This window comes from Elephas maximus, chromosome 8 (genome assembly GCF_024166365.1).
Source record: "Elephas maximus indicus isolate mEleMax1 chromosome 8, mEleMax1 primary haplotype, whole genome shotgun sequence".
NCBI classification, from domain to species: Eukaryota; Metazoa; Chordata; class Mammalia; order Proboscidea; family Elephantidae; genus Elephas; species Elephas maximus.
The window spans coordinates 26012165-26032020 of NC_064826.1; the positions used below are offsets into that span (position 1 = coordinate 26012165).

The following is a 19856-nucleotide window of genomic DNA, read 5'->3' on the forward strand; positions in this document are numbered from 1 at the left end:
CAAGCTACTACAGTATGACAAGCTTACGAATGGGCGATGGTCCATTATAATTAGTAACTGTCAATCTTGCTTTCAAGTTTGGTTAAGTGCCTGTAGTAAAATACTGCACAGCTTTATAGAAGTTAATCATTGTTAATACTGCTATTTCATGGCTTAAATGTTCATTTTATTGGGAAACAATGTAATGTAGATACTAGAATACAGGACCTGAAGTCACAAATTGCCCAGATTGGAATCCCAGCTCTTCCACTTAGCTATGTGACATTGGGCTAATTCCTTATTCTTTATAGTCAGCATTGTAGCTGGGTGGTTCTGGTTTGGTGTCTTTCATGAGGTTGAAGTCAAGATGTAAGCAGCAGCTGTGGTCATCTGAAGGCTTGATGACTAGGACTGGAAGATTTACTTCCAAGATGGCTATTTAGTGTTGGTTGTTGGCAGAAGACCTCATCTTCTCACTGTGTAGACCTCTGCCCAGGTCCGTGTGAGTCCTTGTGACATGACTACTGGATTTCTCTAAAGTGAGTGATGCAAGGCAGAAGCTGCATGTCTTTTATAGCCACTCCTGGGAAGTCACACTGAGCTCCCCAGACCTCTGATTTAAATCAGATTTCACCTGGCACAACTAACTTTGGGATCTTAAATGATATATAGTATATAGAAGAACTTGAAATAATCACAATAAATTATCAATTTTTTTAATCATGTTTTGATTTCTTTGTTTGAGATAAGATTACTTGAACTCATCATTTGTTTTTAAGCTAGCACTTCTCAAACAAAATGTATGTAGGAATCACTTGGGAGTCTTGTTAAAATGCAAATTCTTTTTCAGATGGTCTGAGATGGGGTCCTAGATTCTGCCTTTCTAACAAGCTCTTAGGAGATGCCGGTGCTGTTTTTCCATGGACCACATTTTGAGTAGCAAGGCTCTAAACCTCTTTCCATTATACCGTACATATTTAGGAATATTTCCTTAGATAGATTCCTCAAAAAAGGAATTCAGGGTCAAGCAATATTAATGTTTTAAGGCTTTTTATATAATAGCACTTTGTTTTCCAAAAGAATTGTGTTAATTTTGCTCCAGTACAGATCTAGGTTGTGAAAGCAAAATCCATGTTTTCACAATACTAAGGACCTAGTACCACCATCTCATTCGGTTCTCTGAGTAACTCGTGAAGCTGGGATGATCATCCTTGTGTTCCCAGTGAAATGGAAGAGAGGTGTGGTAGAGAGACTGAGGGACATACCGCTTGGTTAGTCTGATTTCTCTCCCACACTACACAGTTATATACGCTTCCGTCAAAGTCCTTTTTGGAGGGCTAACGATAGTCACCTTGAATTGACCACTTACTTACTGAAGCCAGGCATAATGCTAAACATTTTACCAACATTTTCATATAAAACTCAAAATTGTGAGGTAAATGGTGCTGTCCCATTTTACAGAGGAGGAAACTAAATTGCCCATGATCACTCAGCAGGTGGCAGAAGCAGTCAGTTACTTCAGTGTGTGTGTCCATTTCATCATGTCTTATACAGACAGAATTCTAAGTTAGTTAATAAAGTTAAAAGAATGTCTTAGGTGGGGCCATTCCCCTGTGTTCAACCGCCAGCTTCCCTTGCTGCTGCCAATCTTGGGAACATCTGAAACATACAGATTTTCAATAACACACACTCTTCTGTCCACCACTTGCCCCCCATTCTTTAACCAAGCCATTTCTGTAGTTAAGAGAGCTTGGTTTCTCCAGATGGTTCCAGTTCCTCGACCCCATAGTGGGGCAGGGTGCCGTCCTTTTGGATTGCACAGGCTGTCTTGCTATCAGATGCTGCTGTGTCAGTAATTGCTGGTGCGCTCTTCAGCAATTACTGTTGTTTCCTAGTCTGCTCCATAAATATTATAGTATTGTAGCTATAAACACCTCTAAATTTCTAGCATTTGTTATTATCTTTAATGTTTGGTGCTGATACAAAATTTTTGCTCTTTGTATTTTTTTTTTTTTTTTAATTTATGGCTGATAGAGGAAGATCTCTCAAATGTACTCTTTCTCTAAAATTATTTCTACTTAAAATAGGTCTTGATGTTTCAGTCTTCATATTTTTAAAACTTTTCTTTCTGAATGCTACTTTGGGATTTGCCTTCAGAGAATTGCTGCGATAATGATGACTTGACCATGAGAGGCACCATTTACTGGGCATGATCTCGGACACTGCTAAGCAGATTACCTATGTTACTTAGTTTGACCTTAATTTTAGGAGGTGTGCAGTATTATCATTTTATAAATAGAGAGACTGGACTTTAAGTTCAGTGATGTGCCTGAAGTCACACAGCTGGACAGTGGATTTAAGTGCAGATCTGACTCTGTCTCTGCCTATGCTCTTAACCTCTATGATGTGTTTATATAATAAATCAGCAACATATTAGTGCACTGGTTTCTGTCCTGATGTATCAGTATTCAATTTCTGGAATTGAAAAGGATAGGAAACATAATTTTGTGCCTTTTGCCAGATTTATACTTGAGACTGGCAAAAATACCTACCTTTTTTCCTGAAATCTTATATTTGGGATGTTGTGTTGACTCTGGGCTTATAAAATTATGTCTGCTAATTAGGTATATCTGTTTAAAAATGAACTTAATGTATACTGTGTAGTTTTCCCCTAGAACCTTGGTTGAGTGTTATTTTGAACCTAATGGCTATGAATTTTGTATTTTGCAGACTATGTCTTCGGCAGTGGTACAGTTATATGCGGCAGATCGGAATTGTATGTGGTCAAAGAAGTGCAGTGGTGTTGCTTGCCTTGTTAAAGACAATCCACAGAGATCTTATTTTTTAAGAATATTTGACATCAAGGTGAGTTTAGATCACTTTCACTTTAAAGTGTAGGTGATTAGGTTTTGTGCCTCAGTTATAATGAAATATAAATTTCTTTTAAGAAATTTATATTCCAGTATGTAGTATTTAAATCATACTACTGTTAGAAGGGTAAAACTTGGTGTTAGGTATTGAAGTATGGACATTGTGAGTAAACGGGAATATGCCCTGAGCTGGATCAGGAATCAAACCTTGTTTGATCTTTTCACTCTTTTCACTGCCGTCTGTCATTACAGCTAGTTTTGTTTTTAATTGTGCCTTTGGATCTTGAGCTTTCCCCACAGTTTCTCCTTTTCTAATAAAGTTCCTTTATTCCATCCTGTCCATTACAGACTAGTGTACATACTGCTTTCAGGGAATAGCATAAGCATGTTTTAGTTCGGTATGTACTAGTGTTTACTCAGGTTTAAAGCATTATATAATATCTGTACTAATGTATTTGCTACCTATTTTTCTATATGTTGTTTCTCAACAAGGTCCATTCAAATTTTTACAGCTCTGTATCCCTCACTCTCAATTATAAATCCATCTTGTCCTAGTTTGTATGCCTTTTGTCAAGGATTCATTTCCTACAGTTACCACAGAAGTAATTATCATTTGCAAAGTTGAAGTCTCGTATTTCTTTTAAAACTTTTCGCATATGTGAACCTCCATGATTAATAGTTACATACGTCAATATGATTCATGCATACACACCCACACCCACACCCATGGCTTTAAACTCCTGGGCTCTATTTATTATCTGAACATAATCAAGCTGTTTTTTTCCCACATCTCTGGGCCTTAGCGTCTTTATTTGTAAAATGGGATGACTTTCTGGGTCTGTTGAAAAGTATTTCACTAGGATTAAATGAGATTTAAGTTATTATACTTCGTAAATTAGTGCTTCTTAATATCCACTGTCCCCTACCCTCAAGACAGCTGAGAGATGTGACATGTTCCTGTTACCAATGGTGGCTCACTATGGCAATGATTATGGCACGTGCATAGATTGAAAGACATCCCTAAGTGCTTTGATGTATGTCTCATCACCAGTGAGAAGCACTGTTTAGAAATGGGATTCACATACAGCTCCATTGAGAAGAAGAGATTCCATTACAGCGGTCATAATGTGTATACTTAGTGCATTTTAAATATTTTTAAAAATTATGATCTAGGTAGAACGTTGCGTTTCAGAATAGGGCTATGATTATGCATCCCTAACCACTCATTTCCAAGTGTAGGTAACAATTATGGAACACTCATTATTAGCCATGTTGGGTATTGAGGTTAAATATATTTCTTTTACTATGGCCATAGATATGACAATTATCCATGACTCTCTTTAACCATGGTGGGCTTTAGTCGTCAGTGTCTTTCTGTGGTATGAGTGATATTCCTAATACCAGTATTTAGTTAAGAGGCCATTCTGCAAAAGTTAGGAATTCGAAGATTGCTAATGAGCAGTACAGAGCCAGTACATCTGACCCTCCCAGCATCTACAGAATTGAGGAAAAGAACATGAGATATTCCTGTTATATTTGATAAACCAAACACCCAAACCCATTGCCCTCGATTGGACTCCAACTCATAGTGACCCATAGGACAGAGTAGAACTGCCCAGTAGGGCTTCCAAGGCATAGCACAGTCTGTTACTGACGGGACGTCTTATTGGTGATTGGCATGTATACAAAAGTATCTTCCTCCTTCCATGTAACATTGGTGGTCTAATAATTGTTCTGGTTATGAATTTAACTAAATATATTTGAGAATGCTTGATTAATGAAATTATATCTTAAGCATACCAAATTAAACTCATTTGATATGTAGGTTTTATGAAAGAAACCTTATCTGGTATTTTCTGTTTTGTTAGTAAGAAATTGCTGATTAGCTAAATTATGTGATATTTATTTATTATAATATATATGGCATATATGTGTATAAAGCTATTGTTAGTATTAAAAATTCCCTTAACATAAGTCACCTGCTTTCCTTCATTCCTAGATACTATCTTTTTTGGTAACTCTTATTTTAATTTCTACTTTTTTTTCAGGATGGGAAACTATTGTGGGAACAAGAGCTATATAATAACTTTGTATATAATAGTCCTAGAGGATATTTTCATACCTTTGCTGGAGATGTAAGTCGTACTTTCCTTTATTTCTCTATTTAATGTAATTGCTTTTATAGTTGTCTGGAAAGCGCTTATGAACTTTTTGTGTAAATACTGTATAAAATATAAAGAATTATTTTTAGAAGATGTCTTAATAAATATTCTAGCTAAATAGGAAGAAATTCCTAAGATTTTGGGGCCAACAAAAAGAAACCATGGGGGAAGGCTCAAAAAAGTACTGTAAATAAAATTTGCTATGGTAGAAAAGAGATTTTTCTGTTTTTTTTAATCATCTTTGTCTTAACTGTGTGATTTGGGTAAATAGTTTAACCTTTTGTGGACTTAGTTTTGATACCTATGAAAAATGAGTCTTAAATGTCCAATAATTGATAGTAACTTTTAAATATTGAATGTTATACAGCCATTCAAATTATTTCATGGAAGAATAGTTCATGACCGTGAAGGGTATTAAAATACAGTAAATGAGGGGGTGCATTTTAAAAATTAATTGTATATGCTTGGAGAAAATGTTGGAACAATTTTTATACCAAGTGCTCACAGGAATTGCCAGAGTAACTGGATTATAGGTGGTTTTAATTTTCTTTGTTTTGCATATTTGTATTTCCTAAATTTTATATAGTGAAAAAAAAAAAAGCTTAGATTAGATGATATATCCATCTCTTCAGAAAGCATTCTCTTCTTTATCCAAAGATCAGACAGGCCCATAAAACAAGCAGTAGTACCTGTAGTTTAGTAATGTATATGAGACTAAATGGGCACACCAGCCCAAGGGCAAGGACGAGAAGGCAGGAGGGGACAGGAAAGCTGGACAAATGGAAATGGGGAGCTCAAGGTTGAGAAGGGGAGAGTGTTGACACATCACTGGGTTGGCAACCAATGTCGCAAAACAATACAAGTATTAATTGTTTAATGAGAAACTAATTTGCTCTATAAACCTACATCTAAAGCACAATAAAAAAAAATTTTTTTTTCTTCTCTAACTTCATATTTTTTTGATAGGATATAGCTATAAGTCAAAATCGACTCGATGGCAGTGGGTTTTTTTTTTTTTTATGTAACGGTTTGCATTAAATGCCGTGATAATGTCAGTGTTTCTACATTTTAATAATTTATGTTAATTAAAGTTATAATTTAAATACTGCCTCTAATTGAGCTGTAAAATAAAAACATAAGCTTATAGAATTGACCTGTATTTGACTGACTTTTCCAGTGTTTGCCTTTTCTAGCCCAGATTGTTTTCAGAACCCTACTAAAAAATCAAATTTAATTTACTATTTTATTTTTTGCAGAAGGTGAAATATTTAGTTTCATATTTGATTATCTACTGCGATAGGTAACTTTTCTAACAGTATTCTTTTACTTTACCTTTTTTGGGCTTTGGCCTTAAATGTTAAATTGCTCAGGTCATAAAATAATTTTTTGCGTGCTAGTAATGTCAACCTTTCTTTTTTCAGAAATGTACTTCTGTTGGTCGTCATCTTTTTCTTTATACAAAGCTAAATTTGTGCGTTTTGTTGTTTATTCTTTTGATGAAAAAATTTCAGACTTGCCAAGTTGCTCTTAATTTTGCCAATGAAGAAGAAGCAAAAAAATTCCGAAAAGCAGTTACAGACCTACTGGGCCGGCGACAAAGGAAGTCTGGTAACTTTTTCTTTAATTTCCTTAAAATCTGACATTTTTTTCTTAAATTTCTGACTACAGTTTGGAGGCCAGATATGCCCTATTGTCTGTTTTTGTAAGTGAAAGTGAATTGAAACACAGCTATGTTCATTCATTCACATATTGTCTGTGACCGTGTTCACGTCACAGTGTAGTTGAGTATTCTCCGCAGACTGCATGGACTGCAAAGCCTGAAATACATATTATTTGGCACTTAACAGAAAAAGTTTGCTGATCCCCACCCTAAAAGAAACTTTTTTTTTGAGAAATACTTTTTCCAGATTTAGTGTAGGACCCATTGTAATAACTTTTTTGTTGGTAAAGTTTTATATCTTCTGGCTCTTAATTTACATTTTTGTGACATTGTTCATAACTAAAAAAAAAAAAAATTAAATATTTTATACTTTGTAAACAAGGATTTTAGGCAAGACTAGAAGTAAATAAGCAGAGTTGCAAACAAGAGCCACAAACGTTGCCTCATCTGTTTTCTCTCTAATGCTGTAAGTTATAAAACCATAAGGAACTTAGTTTAGTGCATGAGATGATTCCAGTACTATAAAACAGTTACAGAATGATACAGAATAAAATAGAGCTTTAGATTTACTCATTTAGAACTATTGTTAACAGCAATGTACAAGACCTTTCTATTGTCAAGTGGGAAAATAGTGATTAGGAGAGGTGAGCATTCTCCAAAATGATCTTCTCATGCAAATCAGTATTAGAAAAAAATATGGGAGTTGAGATCAGCCAAATAGATCCCCTTAAAACTTTCCATGCCCTCATACTCCTTGGAAAGTCTTTTCATACTGCCAGGAGTACGAGTTATCTCAGTTTGAAGATCACTGTATTCAAGGGTATAAACCAAGAAGAAGGAAGACACTGGATTAGGAAAAACAGGAGCGTAAAAGCGTGTATTCCATTGTATACATCTTTACTGTCATCTCAGTGGAGTTTTAAGAGGGCGGTGAGATAAAAATAAAAAATACAGTGAACTGAGTTGTTTCTTCGCTTTTGCCGTCTTATTATATTCCACTTGTAATGGGTGACCAGGAGAATTATTATTATTAGGGGTCTGTTATTTTTTATTTCTTTTGAAATAACATTTACCACTAGATTCCATGCTAGGAAAGGATTTTATGCTGTTAGTGAAACCTCACCTTTAGGAATGACTATAGTTCCAGTGTCTGTTTTAGTGATGTGCTGTGGTGGAAGGCTAGGGACTCTCTGGTTCCTTTCAGTCAAAATATGTGACACTTCCAATATAAAAAAGAGTAAGAAATGAATCTTAAAATACTGAAAAATTGACTTGGAAATTAATGGGGCACTAAAAGATGTTTTCCAGCTTCCCACCTGGTACAGGAATTGTTTTATATAGTTCCTAAACTTTTGATCAGTGTTTCAGGAGCAGAAAGCTCACAGCATTAAGGAGATAGCTGATTGATTGTCGGGTAGTCCTTGATGCTGAGGCTAACCCCAATGTCGCATCTCTTTAACTTAGGCCCATAGGATCCAACTTAGGAGCAACAAAGATTTAGCCTGTTTCCCTTTGCTCACAATAGCTATTTAATATGGGAAGCCAGCAATCACGTCCTACCTTATGCCTTTGCTTATTAATCCTAATCAGTACCAGTTTCCTGAGCCATTCCTCGCATGATATTGTTTATATAGACTTCTCATCTTGAGTACTATGCTCTGAATCCAGTATGGATTTTTATGACCTCTTAGAATAGGGTGTCCAGATTTGAATACAGTGTTGGAAAATGCTTACAACTGGGATGCTTTAACATCCCTTGACTTGATTTAAACACTGTTCTGCTGATGTTCTACTCTGTCCTATAGGCTCGCTATGAGTCGGAATTGACTGGACGGCACTGGGGTTTTTTTGGGGGGTTCTGCTAATGTTTTAGCAAATGCTTTAGAATGTTCAGCCTTCTTCAACCAAACCCTCCCCCTTTTTATGCATGAATTGCTTTCAAGCCAGGATGCCATCATATACCTAAGTGATTGCTTTTTAGAACTTATACTCTGACTTTTCTATTTATCTCAGTATATTTTCATATTTGTTCATCCACTAATTAAAAAGTGTGCCTCCTTGGAAATTGGGGATTGGCATTCATTGACATGGATGGGACTTGCTTACTTCAAATGTTTCAGAAAGTTACTTTATCAGACCAACAGAGGAGAAATACATTTCTAGTTCCCATTGTTAGGATTTAAAATTCATCTCCTAGTTTAATTCTGTTGATTTTAGTTTGTGGTTATTTATAAAATAATAATTTAATTATACCAGTTATTTGTATTTCTCTTGTAATTTCAAAAAAATATGTGTTAAAAAAATCTGTGAAAATGATACTCATTTAAAATTCTTCAGTTACACTTGAGACTTTCTTAAAGCCAAAGTAGGGTCTTATTGTGAGAAAACCTGGTAAGAATATAAATGCAAAGAATTGGTAGAAATTCTCCCGGTTTTTCTCCTCCCTAATTGACTGTAGCTTCTCAGTATTTTCTTGCTCTGTCCCAGTGCTCAGAATTCTTTGGAAAGTCTCATTCCCTTTCTGCTTTCCTTCAGTCCCATAGCTTTGAATACTGTCTATATGCCAGTGACTCCCAGTACTGACTTCTCCCCTGATCTCGGACTCTGTCTACTCAAATTGGATGTCAAAATAGCCTTCAAACTTAACAAGCCTGAGCAGAACACCTGGCTCTTGTCCCACACCCCCAAATGTAGCCCCACTGAGACTGGTTTTTCAGTGTCTTAGTCTTCCCTGTCTCAGTAAAAGGCATTGTACCACCTAGTCACTCAGGCTCAAATCCATGCCCCCTCATAAATCCTGTCCGTAAGTCCCATTGACTCTACTTTAACCATTATCTCCTGAGTTTGACTACATCTCATCACTTTTGCTGTTACCACCCTAATCCAGTCACCATTATCTGCTGTTTGGATTACTGCATAGCTTTCTGGCTAGCCTCACCCTTCTACTCTGGCCCCCGTACTTTCTCTTTTCCACACATTAGCCAGACTGAACTTTGTAAAAACATAGATTAGATCATGTTACTTGCTGTATTCAAAACCCTACAAGAGCTTTCTATCATATATAGAATAAAATCTGTAGTCCCTAACCATGGTCCCATCATGTAAGTGGAACCCTACATGATCCAGCCCCTGACTCTCCTGATTTGTCTCCTTCCACTCTTCCTGTTGCTCATTCCAGTCCAGCCTTCATGATGTTCTGTCATACTGTTTCCTCCATGGGGCCTTTATATATATTGTTCCCTCCTCACTCCTTCAGATGTCCACTCAGGTATCAGTTCCTCACAGAAGCCCTCCTTATCTACCTGTATATCCACTTAAAAATAAGACAGTTTAAGTGAATTAGCTTTTTAAGTTGATGTCGTATTATATATGTCTTAATAACATTCTTTTAATTTATTTTCTAACAGAGAAAAAACGAGACCCCCCAAATGGTAAGCACTTTGACAATTATTGGTCAAAAAATTTTAAATTACTGTTTAGTAATCCTCGTAAAGACATGCACCGTACACTAATACCCAATATTTACTATATTCAGATATAGTTTGGTTATAGTTTATTGTGTTCTTATTTTAAAATATTGAATGACAGGTGAGACTCAGTAAATATACTATTCTTTGGCTTTTTTCTAGAATGGGGGAATAATACTTAGGGTGAAGATCACTAGTGATATCTTAATTTTGTATTCACAGTTAACTAAGTTTAGAACCTGTACAAGATATCTTAATTTTGTATTCACAGTTAATTAAGTTTAGAACCTGTACAATCTGGTCTTAAAAATGTTCCTTAAAGGCAGTAAATTTTGTCTAGCATATTTATTAACTTCCTACTTTAAGATGTATCTTTTTTCAGTGTTTCAAAATATTATTTCATACTGGTAATATGAAACTAGCCCCCGTTCAATATTAATACTTACAATGATGGTTTTTTTTTTTTTAGAACTAATAGTAGCTGCAGAGAACTGTCTATATATATAAATTTATAATTGTATGTAATATATAATTATGTATCCACATTTATATAATAATATATAAATTTGTATTTATATAAATTTTATATAATTAAAGTGTTATGGGTATATGTATTTTTAATATTGAATATCAAAGAGTAAAAATGGGATATCAAGATGTAAAAGACAAGATGCCAGACCTCAAGGGCATAGAGCCTCATCCTGGATTTCATAAACCCTTCCTGAAATTGTGTGCTAAATTTTATAAGTATGTATGTTCTTTTCTCTGGAGAGAGAGGATCCATGGCTTTCATCACATTTCAATGGGGTCCCTGATCCAGTGAAGGTAAAGAACCATTGTTTCAGAAGCCTTCATTGTAATGGGGAATATAGCAGCCTTTTTGAAAAAAGCATCTGAAGTCCCGTCATCAGAACTTAGGATGATCGTTGGGGGGAATATATGTAATACAAAGTTCTTAAGATAGGACAACTATTAGTGATAGTTGGAGTTTGTTTCTTTTAAACAAGAACATATTCCTTTCTGATTTTGGCCGTAAATTTGTTTTCTTGATCTCAAAACATGAACCAAATATTGGTGTATTAAGTTTTGGATTATATTTCTTGTTGTTAGTTGCCATCAGGTCTGTTCTGACTCCTGGCGACCACATGTGTGCACAGTAGATCTGTACTTCATAGGGTTTTCAGTGGCTGATGTTTTTGAAGTAGCTCTCCAGGCCTTTCTTTCAAGGTGCCTCTGGGTGGAATCCGGCCTCCAGTCTTCAGTTAGCAGCTGAATGCATTGACCATTCGCACCACCCAGGGGCTTCATTTGGATTATATACCTTATTAATTTCTTTTAAATGGCTAACAGTAGTTCAGTAGTGCTTATCATGTGGCAAGTGTTACATACTTTGACTTGCTCTTTTAAATGCAAATGTTAATTCTTACTTATGAATACATGATAAAATAGGGCTGTATGGGGATTAAATGAGGTAATCAAAGTGCGTAGCATAGTGCTAGTACATAGTAGGTAATAAATGCTAGTTAGGAAAAAGGTTGTACAGTAATAATAATAGCAGCTATTATTTAATGATCATTTACTACTTGCAGGCACTGTTTAGAAACCTTATGAAGCAACTCCTATTACCCCCACCCCAATATTATAGATGAGGAAACTGGGAAGCACAGAAAGGTAACTTGTTCAATGTCAGATAACTAGTTAAGTGGTAGAACAGGATTCAGTCTCATGTGATCTGATGCCAGAGTCTGGCCCCTTAACCACTATGCTGTTACGTCAAGATGATTATGAGGGAGAAAGTGAGAGCTGCCTGAAGTTAAGAACACAGCCATAAATGGCAGAGGCAAAGGAAGCAGAGGTACAGCTGAGTCACAAGGCACTCACCTGTTAACTTTTAGTGCATTGTAGAATGTTTTTTCTTGATGTACCCAATAGTTTAGCCTCTTTTTGAATTTATTAAATTATTTTGCATTATCTGTGAGTATTCACAGAGCTCTGGCTGCTAACCAAAAGGTCAGCAGTTCCAGTGTACTGGGTGCTCCTTGGAAACCCTATGGAGCAGTTCTACTCTGTCCTATAGGGTCACTATGAGTAATTTAATCCTTCAGTACATTTGTAAAATGCATTTCTGAAAAGGTACCTAATTTCTACGAATAGGTAGACTTTGGGAAATCTTTCACTGACAGTGGTGTCTCATAATCACATTACCTCTGCTGAGAGAGGCACTCTTAGTAGTTACAATCCTTTGGCGCAGTAGTCCCAAACTCTTTTCATTAAATACAATACGGAGTTAAAGAAAATAAACTCACTGTCATTGAGTCGATTTCGACTCATAGCGACCCTATGGAATAGGGTAGGACTGCCCCATAGAGTTTCCAAGGAGTGCTTGGTGGGTTCCAACTGCTGACGTTTTGATTAGCAGCTATAGTGCTTAACCACTGCGCCACCAGTGTTTCCAAAAAAAAAAGAGTATCATTAAAAAACAAAATTATATAGCATGTATTACCAATATTTGTATACTTATTAATTTATAATATATGCATGTGAAATGTTATTAATATATTGCATACACAGTAAGAATGAAATAAATAATTATAAAGAGAAGTTCTAGTATTTTTTCCTGCTTTGTAGTAGATGGTCTTGCTCTCCCCACTGCTTGAAGACCACTGCTTCGGAGGAGGCAGATTACTTCCTGCACCATCACTAGGTGGCAGTGCACCATCACTAGGTGGCAGTGGTACCTTAACCACATCATGCAGCATCCATGGAGGTGCTCTGTTTCAGATCCTCATTTAGGTTATCAGTTTACCAAATTAGAGCTTTTAGAAAGATACTTTCAAATCTTCTGTAAGTTTTATTTTTTTTTAAGAAACATCTCTGTGCCTTATATAAGCTTGTTAGACACTTCCTGCCCAGGGTTCACTTTTTTAGTTTGTTGTGTTTGAAGCAAATATTTAATTAGACTTTAGAACACCATTCCAATAAATGTATTTCCTGAGCCCTTTAAACTCTAAAGGTAAATGACTGTTGTCAACAGAATAACCAGGTACCTTGAAAGAGTAAAAAATCTTTTTCTAAATTCTCAAAGGTATTACTCAGTATTTGTTAAATGATGAGCTACTGAACTACAAACTGAGAACTGATAAAGAAATAATACATGATGACATTTGTCAAGTTAGCATTATCAGTCACCTTGTGGTTTGACTTTTGTGTAAAGGGTAGAATAGTTAATAGAAAGCGTAGTAGAGTAGGAACTAAGATAGCAGAGTTCATCTTTGCGTCTCACTAATTGTGAGATTTTAGGCAGATGACCTGACTCTTCTAGTCCTTAATTTTCATCATTTGTAAAATGAAAAGTTTCAAAAAGGAACTTCCTAATTTTCTAGTGTTAATTTCCTGTACATCTCTATAGTGTGGATTTTCCTATACAGATTCAGTTAAATAATGTTTTAACCAATATTTAGGAAATTCATTTGTAATAACCTAGTGAGTTAACGCCAGGGCTTTATAAACTGCTGGCAGATGTATAACAATATAATCATGCCTGATCTGGGGGTATAGAAAGGAGAGGAAGCACAGTGTGTTATGAGTTGAACCTTGATATTCCTTCCACATACCACTTGTATTTTGTTCCTGTCCTCTTCACCCTTGAACAGTCTTCAGAGACAGCTGAGTTAACTTTCTCTAGTGAGTTATGAATTAGGCTTAAAAGATCTTTAACTTCCTTATTGTCCAGAAAAGAATTCACTGGCTTGGATAATTTAAACTGTTAAACTTTACCCAACTCTTTTACCTTTTAGATCATCTGTAGTATAACATAGTATAATGGATTGCTTTTATATAAGCTAAAGCAGCATACAAATATTTTTGTTTTCTCCTAAAAACTATTATGCTGGCTTTTTTTTTTTTTTTTTTTATGGTAAATTTGGTTGCTCCCTTACAGTTGTTGTTCGAACACCTATTTCAGTAAGGGTGTATGTATATAGAGAGGGTCTAACTCTGATACTCTCAAGTTTGTCTTAAGTCAGTTCTTAAATTCTACTAAGTATAAAGGAAAAGAGTAAACAGTAATTTGCAGATTGGCATGGGTAAGTTATAAGAAAAGAATGGGAAGAAAAGGGAGAATGAGAAGTTAAAACAGATCAGTAGTTAAGTCCATGAAGATACGAGCGTGACCCCAATTCAACCCTCTGACACCCAAATTCCGGGTTCTCAACAAGACCCTTATTTTTATGAAACTACAGGAATCTCTGAAGCCTGATATCTACACAAGTTGAAAAGTTCACATCTTTATCTACTATTTAGTTAGCCTTTCAGCTCATACTGTACTGTGTAACTAACCTTTATTGCTCGATCCAGTTATTTTCAGGTTATTCTTGACACTGAATTGTATTATTCACAAGCTTCCCCTCCCCTCCCCTCCCTTTTTTCCCCCCAAGAAGAAAGTCTTTATTTCTTACTAAAATGAGCAACTCCCCATGGAATTAATTTTTTATTAAATTATAAATAAAACTTTTAGACATGTATTTATATAAAAGTAAACTTTGAGGAAAAGTAGCCAAATTTTTGTGATAACTAGAAATGCCCATCCTTCTAAATTGATTACTTGTCCACCAAGGTGACGATGGCTTTCATAATTTTATTTTAGCTATATTTCATCTTTAATAGTAGAGCTGAGAGAGAGAAAATGGGTTACATATGATTTACCCAAGTGTAAGCATTTTTCTTTAAGTAGGATAAATTTGAAGTTTTCAGTATAACTAAAGGATTACAGTCAAATTGGCATTTAATGATTCCCTAATATGCATTAATTAGCCTATAATTTCTTGATATTTCTATTTGCCACTCTATTATTGTGTTATGGGCTCCCAAGACCACCCTCAGGGTTGGTAACTCGCTAGGAGGACTCATAGGACTCAGCGTATAGCTATACTCATAGCTACAATTTATTACAGCAAAAGGATATGAAACAAAATCCGCAAAGGAAAAAAGGCATATGGGGTGAAGTCCGGAGGACACTCCCTGAAAACTTCCAGCAGTCACACAGGACTCCAGCAGTGAATCGGGACAGCTCCTATGAAATGTCTACCATGGAAGCTCATTAGAGATTCTGTATTTCTAATAGTCAAGCATACTAGTGGGGAAAGTATTAGTGGACTTAATTGTGGCAGTTTTGGAAAAAATGGTAGTAATAATTTGATAAGGACTTTTTCCCTCGTGGACTAATAAAATATAAACAGTTAAGACTAGATTTCTTTGTTAAATTTAAAACAAAGTAGGTTCTTCTCTCATTTTGTTAACTTTGTTGTTGTATAATGTAGACCACTTTACAGTGTTGGGTATGAGATTTATAGTCAGAAATTAAGGGATCAGATCGGTTAATCTTAAATTCTAGTTAAAAGTTTATACTCATCATGAAGCTTAAATTACAAAAATAAGAAATTTGTTTTGAAATAATGTATGGTAATATGTTTAAGAATATTGTAAGTATCTGAAATTTAAGCTCTGCTTATGTATAAAAATCTAACATGCAGATTTAAATAAAAATTTAAATAGTTTACAATAATGTAGTAGTCCTATTTCAAAAATGTTCCTTAAATTATGGTTTTTATTGTATGTAATTGTCTTGGAGCCCTGATGGCACAGTGGTTAAGGATTATGGCTCCATCCCAAAAAAGGTTGGCAGTTGGAATCCACCAGGGACTCCTTGGAAACCCTATGGGGCTGTTCTGCTCTGTCCTGTAGGGTAGTGATGAGTCAGAATCGACTCGACAGCAACGGGTTTGGCTTTTTTTTTTTTTAATGATTATCTTAACTGATATCCATTTCATAATTATTTTGGCTTTATTTTCAGGTCCTAATCTACCCATGGCAACAGTTGACATAAAAAATCCAGAAATCACAACAAATAGATTTTATGGCTCACAAGTCAACAACATCTCCCATACCAAAGAAAAGAAGAAAGGAAAAGCTAAAAAGAAAAGATTAACCAAGGCAGATATTGGAACACCGAGCAATTTCCAGTAAGGCAGTCCCATTGTCCTTGTCCTCGCCTTTGGTTTACTTGGGGAGGAGTCTTCCATTCATAACTTGCATACTTTTTGAGCTGGAGGTTTTGGTAGGATTTTTTTTAAAGCAGTTGCTCAATAGACATTCTGTGTATCTTCGTTTATTTAATTTTCCACTCATCAGAAAAGAAAAAGTTATTTCTTCAACTAATTTTTATACATAAAAATCACATCTTGTTTTTTTCTATGAATAGTTTTTGGAGATTGCCTAGATGCAACAAACCTTTGGTGTTTCTATATTTTTCAAGCATTTTCTTATACTTATTTTAATCATTATAAAACTTCTCTCATGTATGTAATGCATGTATTCTTACGTTAGAATGACAGATAAGGAAATGGGTGCTTACAGAGATTGTGCAAAAATATTAAGACTCAATTAATAGCAGAGCCAGGTCTAGGATCTTGGATTCCTGACTCCTTGTCCATAGTTTTTTCTCTGAACATGAATTATATCTATGGGAACTTACAAATTCAGGCTAAAAATTCAAAGGATGGATTGGATTTCATATCTATTATGTTTCTAATGCCGTTTATGCATTTGGTTGTGTTCTGCTTTGTTTTTCCCTACTCCTTCAGGCACATTGGACATGTTGGTTGGGATCCCAATACTGGCTTTGATGTAAGTATCTTTTCAAGCCATAAATATTATTTGTCTAAATATGTGGGAATATTATAGCCTATCTTTAGATTTTTGTTACTATTCATTTTTGTCAGTTCTAGTGTTTATTTAAATATGCTTGTGTTTATGTCTTGAAGGTGTTGGATTTTGTGTTATGTATGTATGCTACTGAGGTTTGAAACCCTAGTATTCTTCTATCGTTCATGGCTAAGTTTCTAAAGGCAAAGTTTTTATAATCTTTGGCTTTATATTATTGTTTAAATAAAATTTGTTTTGAAAGCCAAGAGAAGAAAAGTATTTTTGCTAAATGATAATAACTTTAGAGAAATACATACCAAATGACTGGAAGGTGCTGTCATAGTATTCTGATTATCCAGTTGTTGAGTTACCTAGATCTTTTTATTCTCTTGTTCTTTTTGACAATTTTGTAATTCATTAACTTACAGCACTGTGAGCAAGGTAGGTGAAACTTGTCAAAAATATTTTTTCTTTTTTTTTTTAAACATTTTACTGTTTTGGTTACCTAAGTTGTATGTATTTGGCATTTGACAGATAATTCAGGCTTGGATAAATTATTTTGAAGAGAAATAGTATTTGTGATTGGTGTCATAAATCCTTTTCGTAACTTCTGTTATAATTTTAAATCTGCAGACATCTGTTGAGTGTCCCTTTGTGTTGGGAATATACAAAGTACTTGGGATTACAGGCAGTCTTTATTCTCAAATTGATTAATCGTGTGTGTGTGTGTGTGTGTGTGTGTGTGAACTATGTTTGTACCCAAACCTTGCTTAGGACAAGGTAGAACAGGTGAGCACTGGAAATGCTTGACTCTTGAATAAGTTAGTGAAAGTCTAAATGAGAGGCCTTTTTTTGAAGGCAAAGAATATAAGAGAAATGGGATGAAATATCAAATCTACTCTGCTTATTTGTTCTTTATGTAAGAAAATTTAGCATATAAGGAATGTGACTATATTAAAAGTTTATAAACTTAAAATAATTTCATAAAGGGCTTAACTTCATAAATGAGAATTACATTTTATCATCCTCATGTTTTAAAAATTGTCATAGATATTATAGTTAGCAGTTATTTTATCTGTTATAGCTGAATAATTTGGATCCAGAATTAAAGAATCTTTTTGATATGTGTGGAATCTCAGAGGCACAACTTAAAGACAGAGAAACATCAAAAGTTATATATGACTTCATTGAAAAAACAGGAGGTGTTGAAGCTGTTAAAAATGAACTACGAAGGCAAGGTAACTTTTAGTTCTGTTTATGCATTCTGATCCATTTTTTCTTTTAAATCTGTTGTGGTTATCGTCAGCTACACATATTCATACAAAACCTTCCCTGGGCAGTGTTGAATTTATGGATGGCTAGTTTGGCCCCACGTGCCAGGTCTTGTATTATTTTTGTGTAATTAAAAAGCTTGACAAGGTTTTGTTTATTATTAAAAAGTTTTATATTAACTTGATGAAAATCTGTATAAAATCTTCTGTTTTAAAATAAAAAATGATAGTTGCCTAAATATTTTATCTAGAAAACACCTTAAAGTTGTTTTCTTTACAATTCAGAAGTAGTCATTTAAATATAATCACCCTAATCAATATTGTAAGGATGCACTGAGGGCGGAAGACGTCGAAGTTTTTAATCAATATTGTAAATATTTTCAGAATATAAATAATGTAAATTTTTCTGTTAATTTTGAAATACGAAAGTTTTTTCTGGGGGAAAGTATAAAATTTGCTTTTCAGTTCCTGAGAACACGACAACTTTGCAACCTTTTAAGGTCTGATATTTAAAGCCTTTTAGTTATGTCTTCATTATGACAACAAAATGCAGATACAGTAACTCTAAATTTTCTAATGAGACTGTCATCTCTCTGCCACCTTATCCATTTGGGGTTGCTTTTCTTTCTTCCTAGTTTTTGCTTACAATAAAGAGTATAGCAGGGCAGAAACCCCAGCTGATCAAAGTGCTCATCTACAGAATTCAGCTGCCATTTTAAATTCAGCGTTTGGCTTACCTCTTTTTCACTTCTTAGGTTTATTTAGTTGATTGATTCATTCATTCATATATTTAATAAACATTATTATACCAGCACCAGCACTGGTCTCTACTCAGTATATTTAGATGAAAAGAGATGGTTTTGGTTCTTCCTTCAAAAACCTTACAACGTCATGTGCAAACAGATATGTAAAGAAATATAAGGTCAGAATTGCTATAATGGAAACATACTGCTAGTTCCCACTGAAATTAGCATTATGATTATTTATCTTATATGAAAAAATTGCATTTCTAAATTCTGTGGATTTAAGAAAAAAAAATCTTGGCCACAACGCCATTGTTGTTTTTAAACCCTACCAGAGTCACCAGCAGTTACCGTGAGTGTGCAGTCTGTAGAAGGAAGGTCTTGAAGACTCTAGTCTGTTCCTTGACACTTTCCTCTACTGCCACCACCCACCTTGCATTGCCCAACAAAGCTCGGGGTCTCGATCTCTCTGAGTAGTCCGGATTTATTCTTGGCATTATTGGACCAGTCGGACTGCTTTTCTCTCACCTGAATGTAATTGAGAGTTGATTTATTAACTCGATTAGGTTTGTTATTTAAACTGTGATATTACTGTTTTTTTATTCTGGCTCTTTTTAAAACATCAAATTAGGCCAGACCTTTCTTCATTTGAATTACCTCAAACAAAAAAAAAAGACACAGGCATTAAAAAGACATGTTTTGAGAACAAAATCAAATCCTTATTATTTTTAAGAACCTAACTGCCAGTGTGTAACCTTTTAGACACCAAAGAGTGATTTAACAAAGAGTGAAAAGGCAAATTAACGATTTAGTAAAGAAATTGTTTTCTAAGCTGAGTATATACATTGATATTCAGAAGTATGAAAAGAATAAATTCGGGTGAAATTTGTGAAGTTGTTTTAAAAATGTGCTTTGTAAAATCTACTGAATCAAATCTCTCAATTGATATTGCAAAATTGTGTAATCAGATTTATAAAAAGTAGTAAGTAGACTTATGATTTC

General features: G+C 34.7%; 1 protein-coding gene across 1 annotated transcript in view; it reads left to right on the forward strand.

Moving 5' to 3' along the window:
• The window catches only part of WASL (WASP like actin nucleation promoting factor), a 72433-nt gene that overhangs the window by 36554 nt on the left and 16023 nt on the right, over window positions 1-19856 (forward strand). The window contains exons 2-8 of the mRNA XM_049893138.1: window positions 2710-2844; window positions 4898-4984; window positions 6523-6619; window positions 10079-10102; window positions 15990-16158; window positions 16780-16822; window positions 17925-18078. Coding sequence (XP_049749095.1) covers window positions 2710-2844; window positions 4898-4984; window positions 6523-6619; window positions 10079-10102; window positions 15990-16158; window positions 16780-16822; window positions 17925-18078 — 709 coding nt within the window. The remainder of the gene's footprint in view (window positions 1-2709; window positions 2845-4897; window positions 4985-6522; window positions 6620-10078; window positions 10103-15989; window positions 16159-16779; window positions 16823-17924; window positions 18079-19856) is intronic.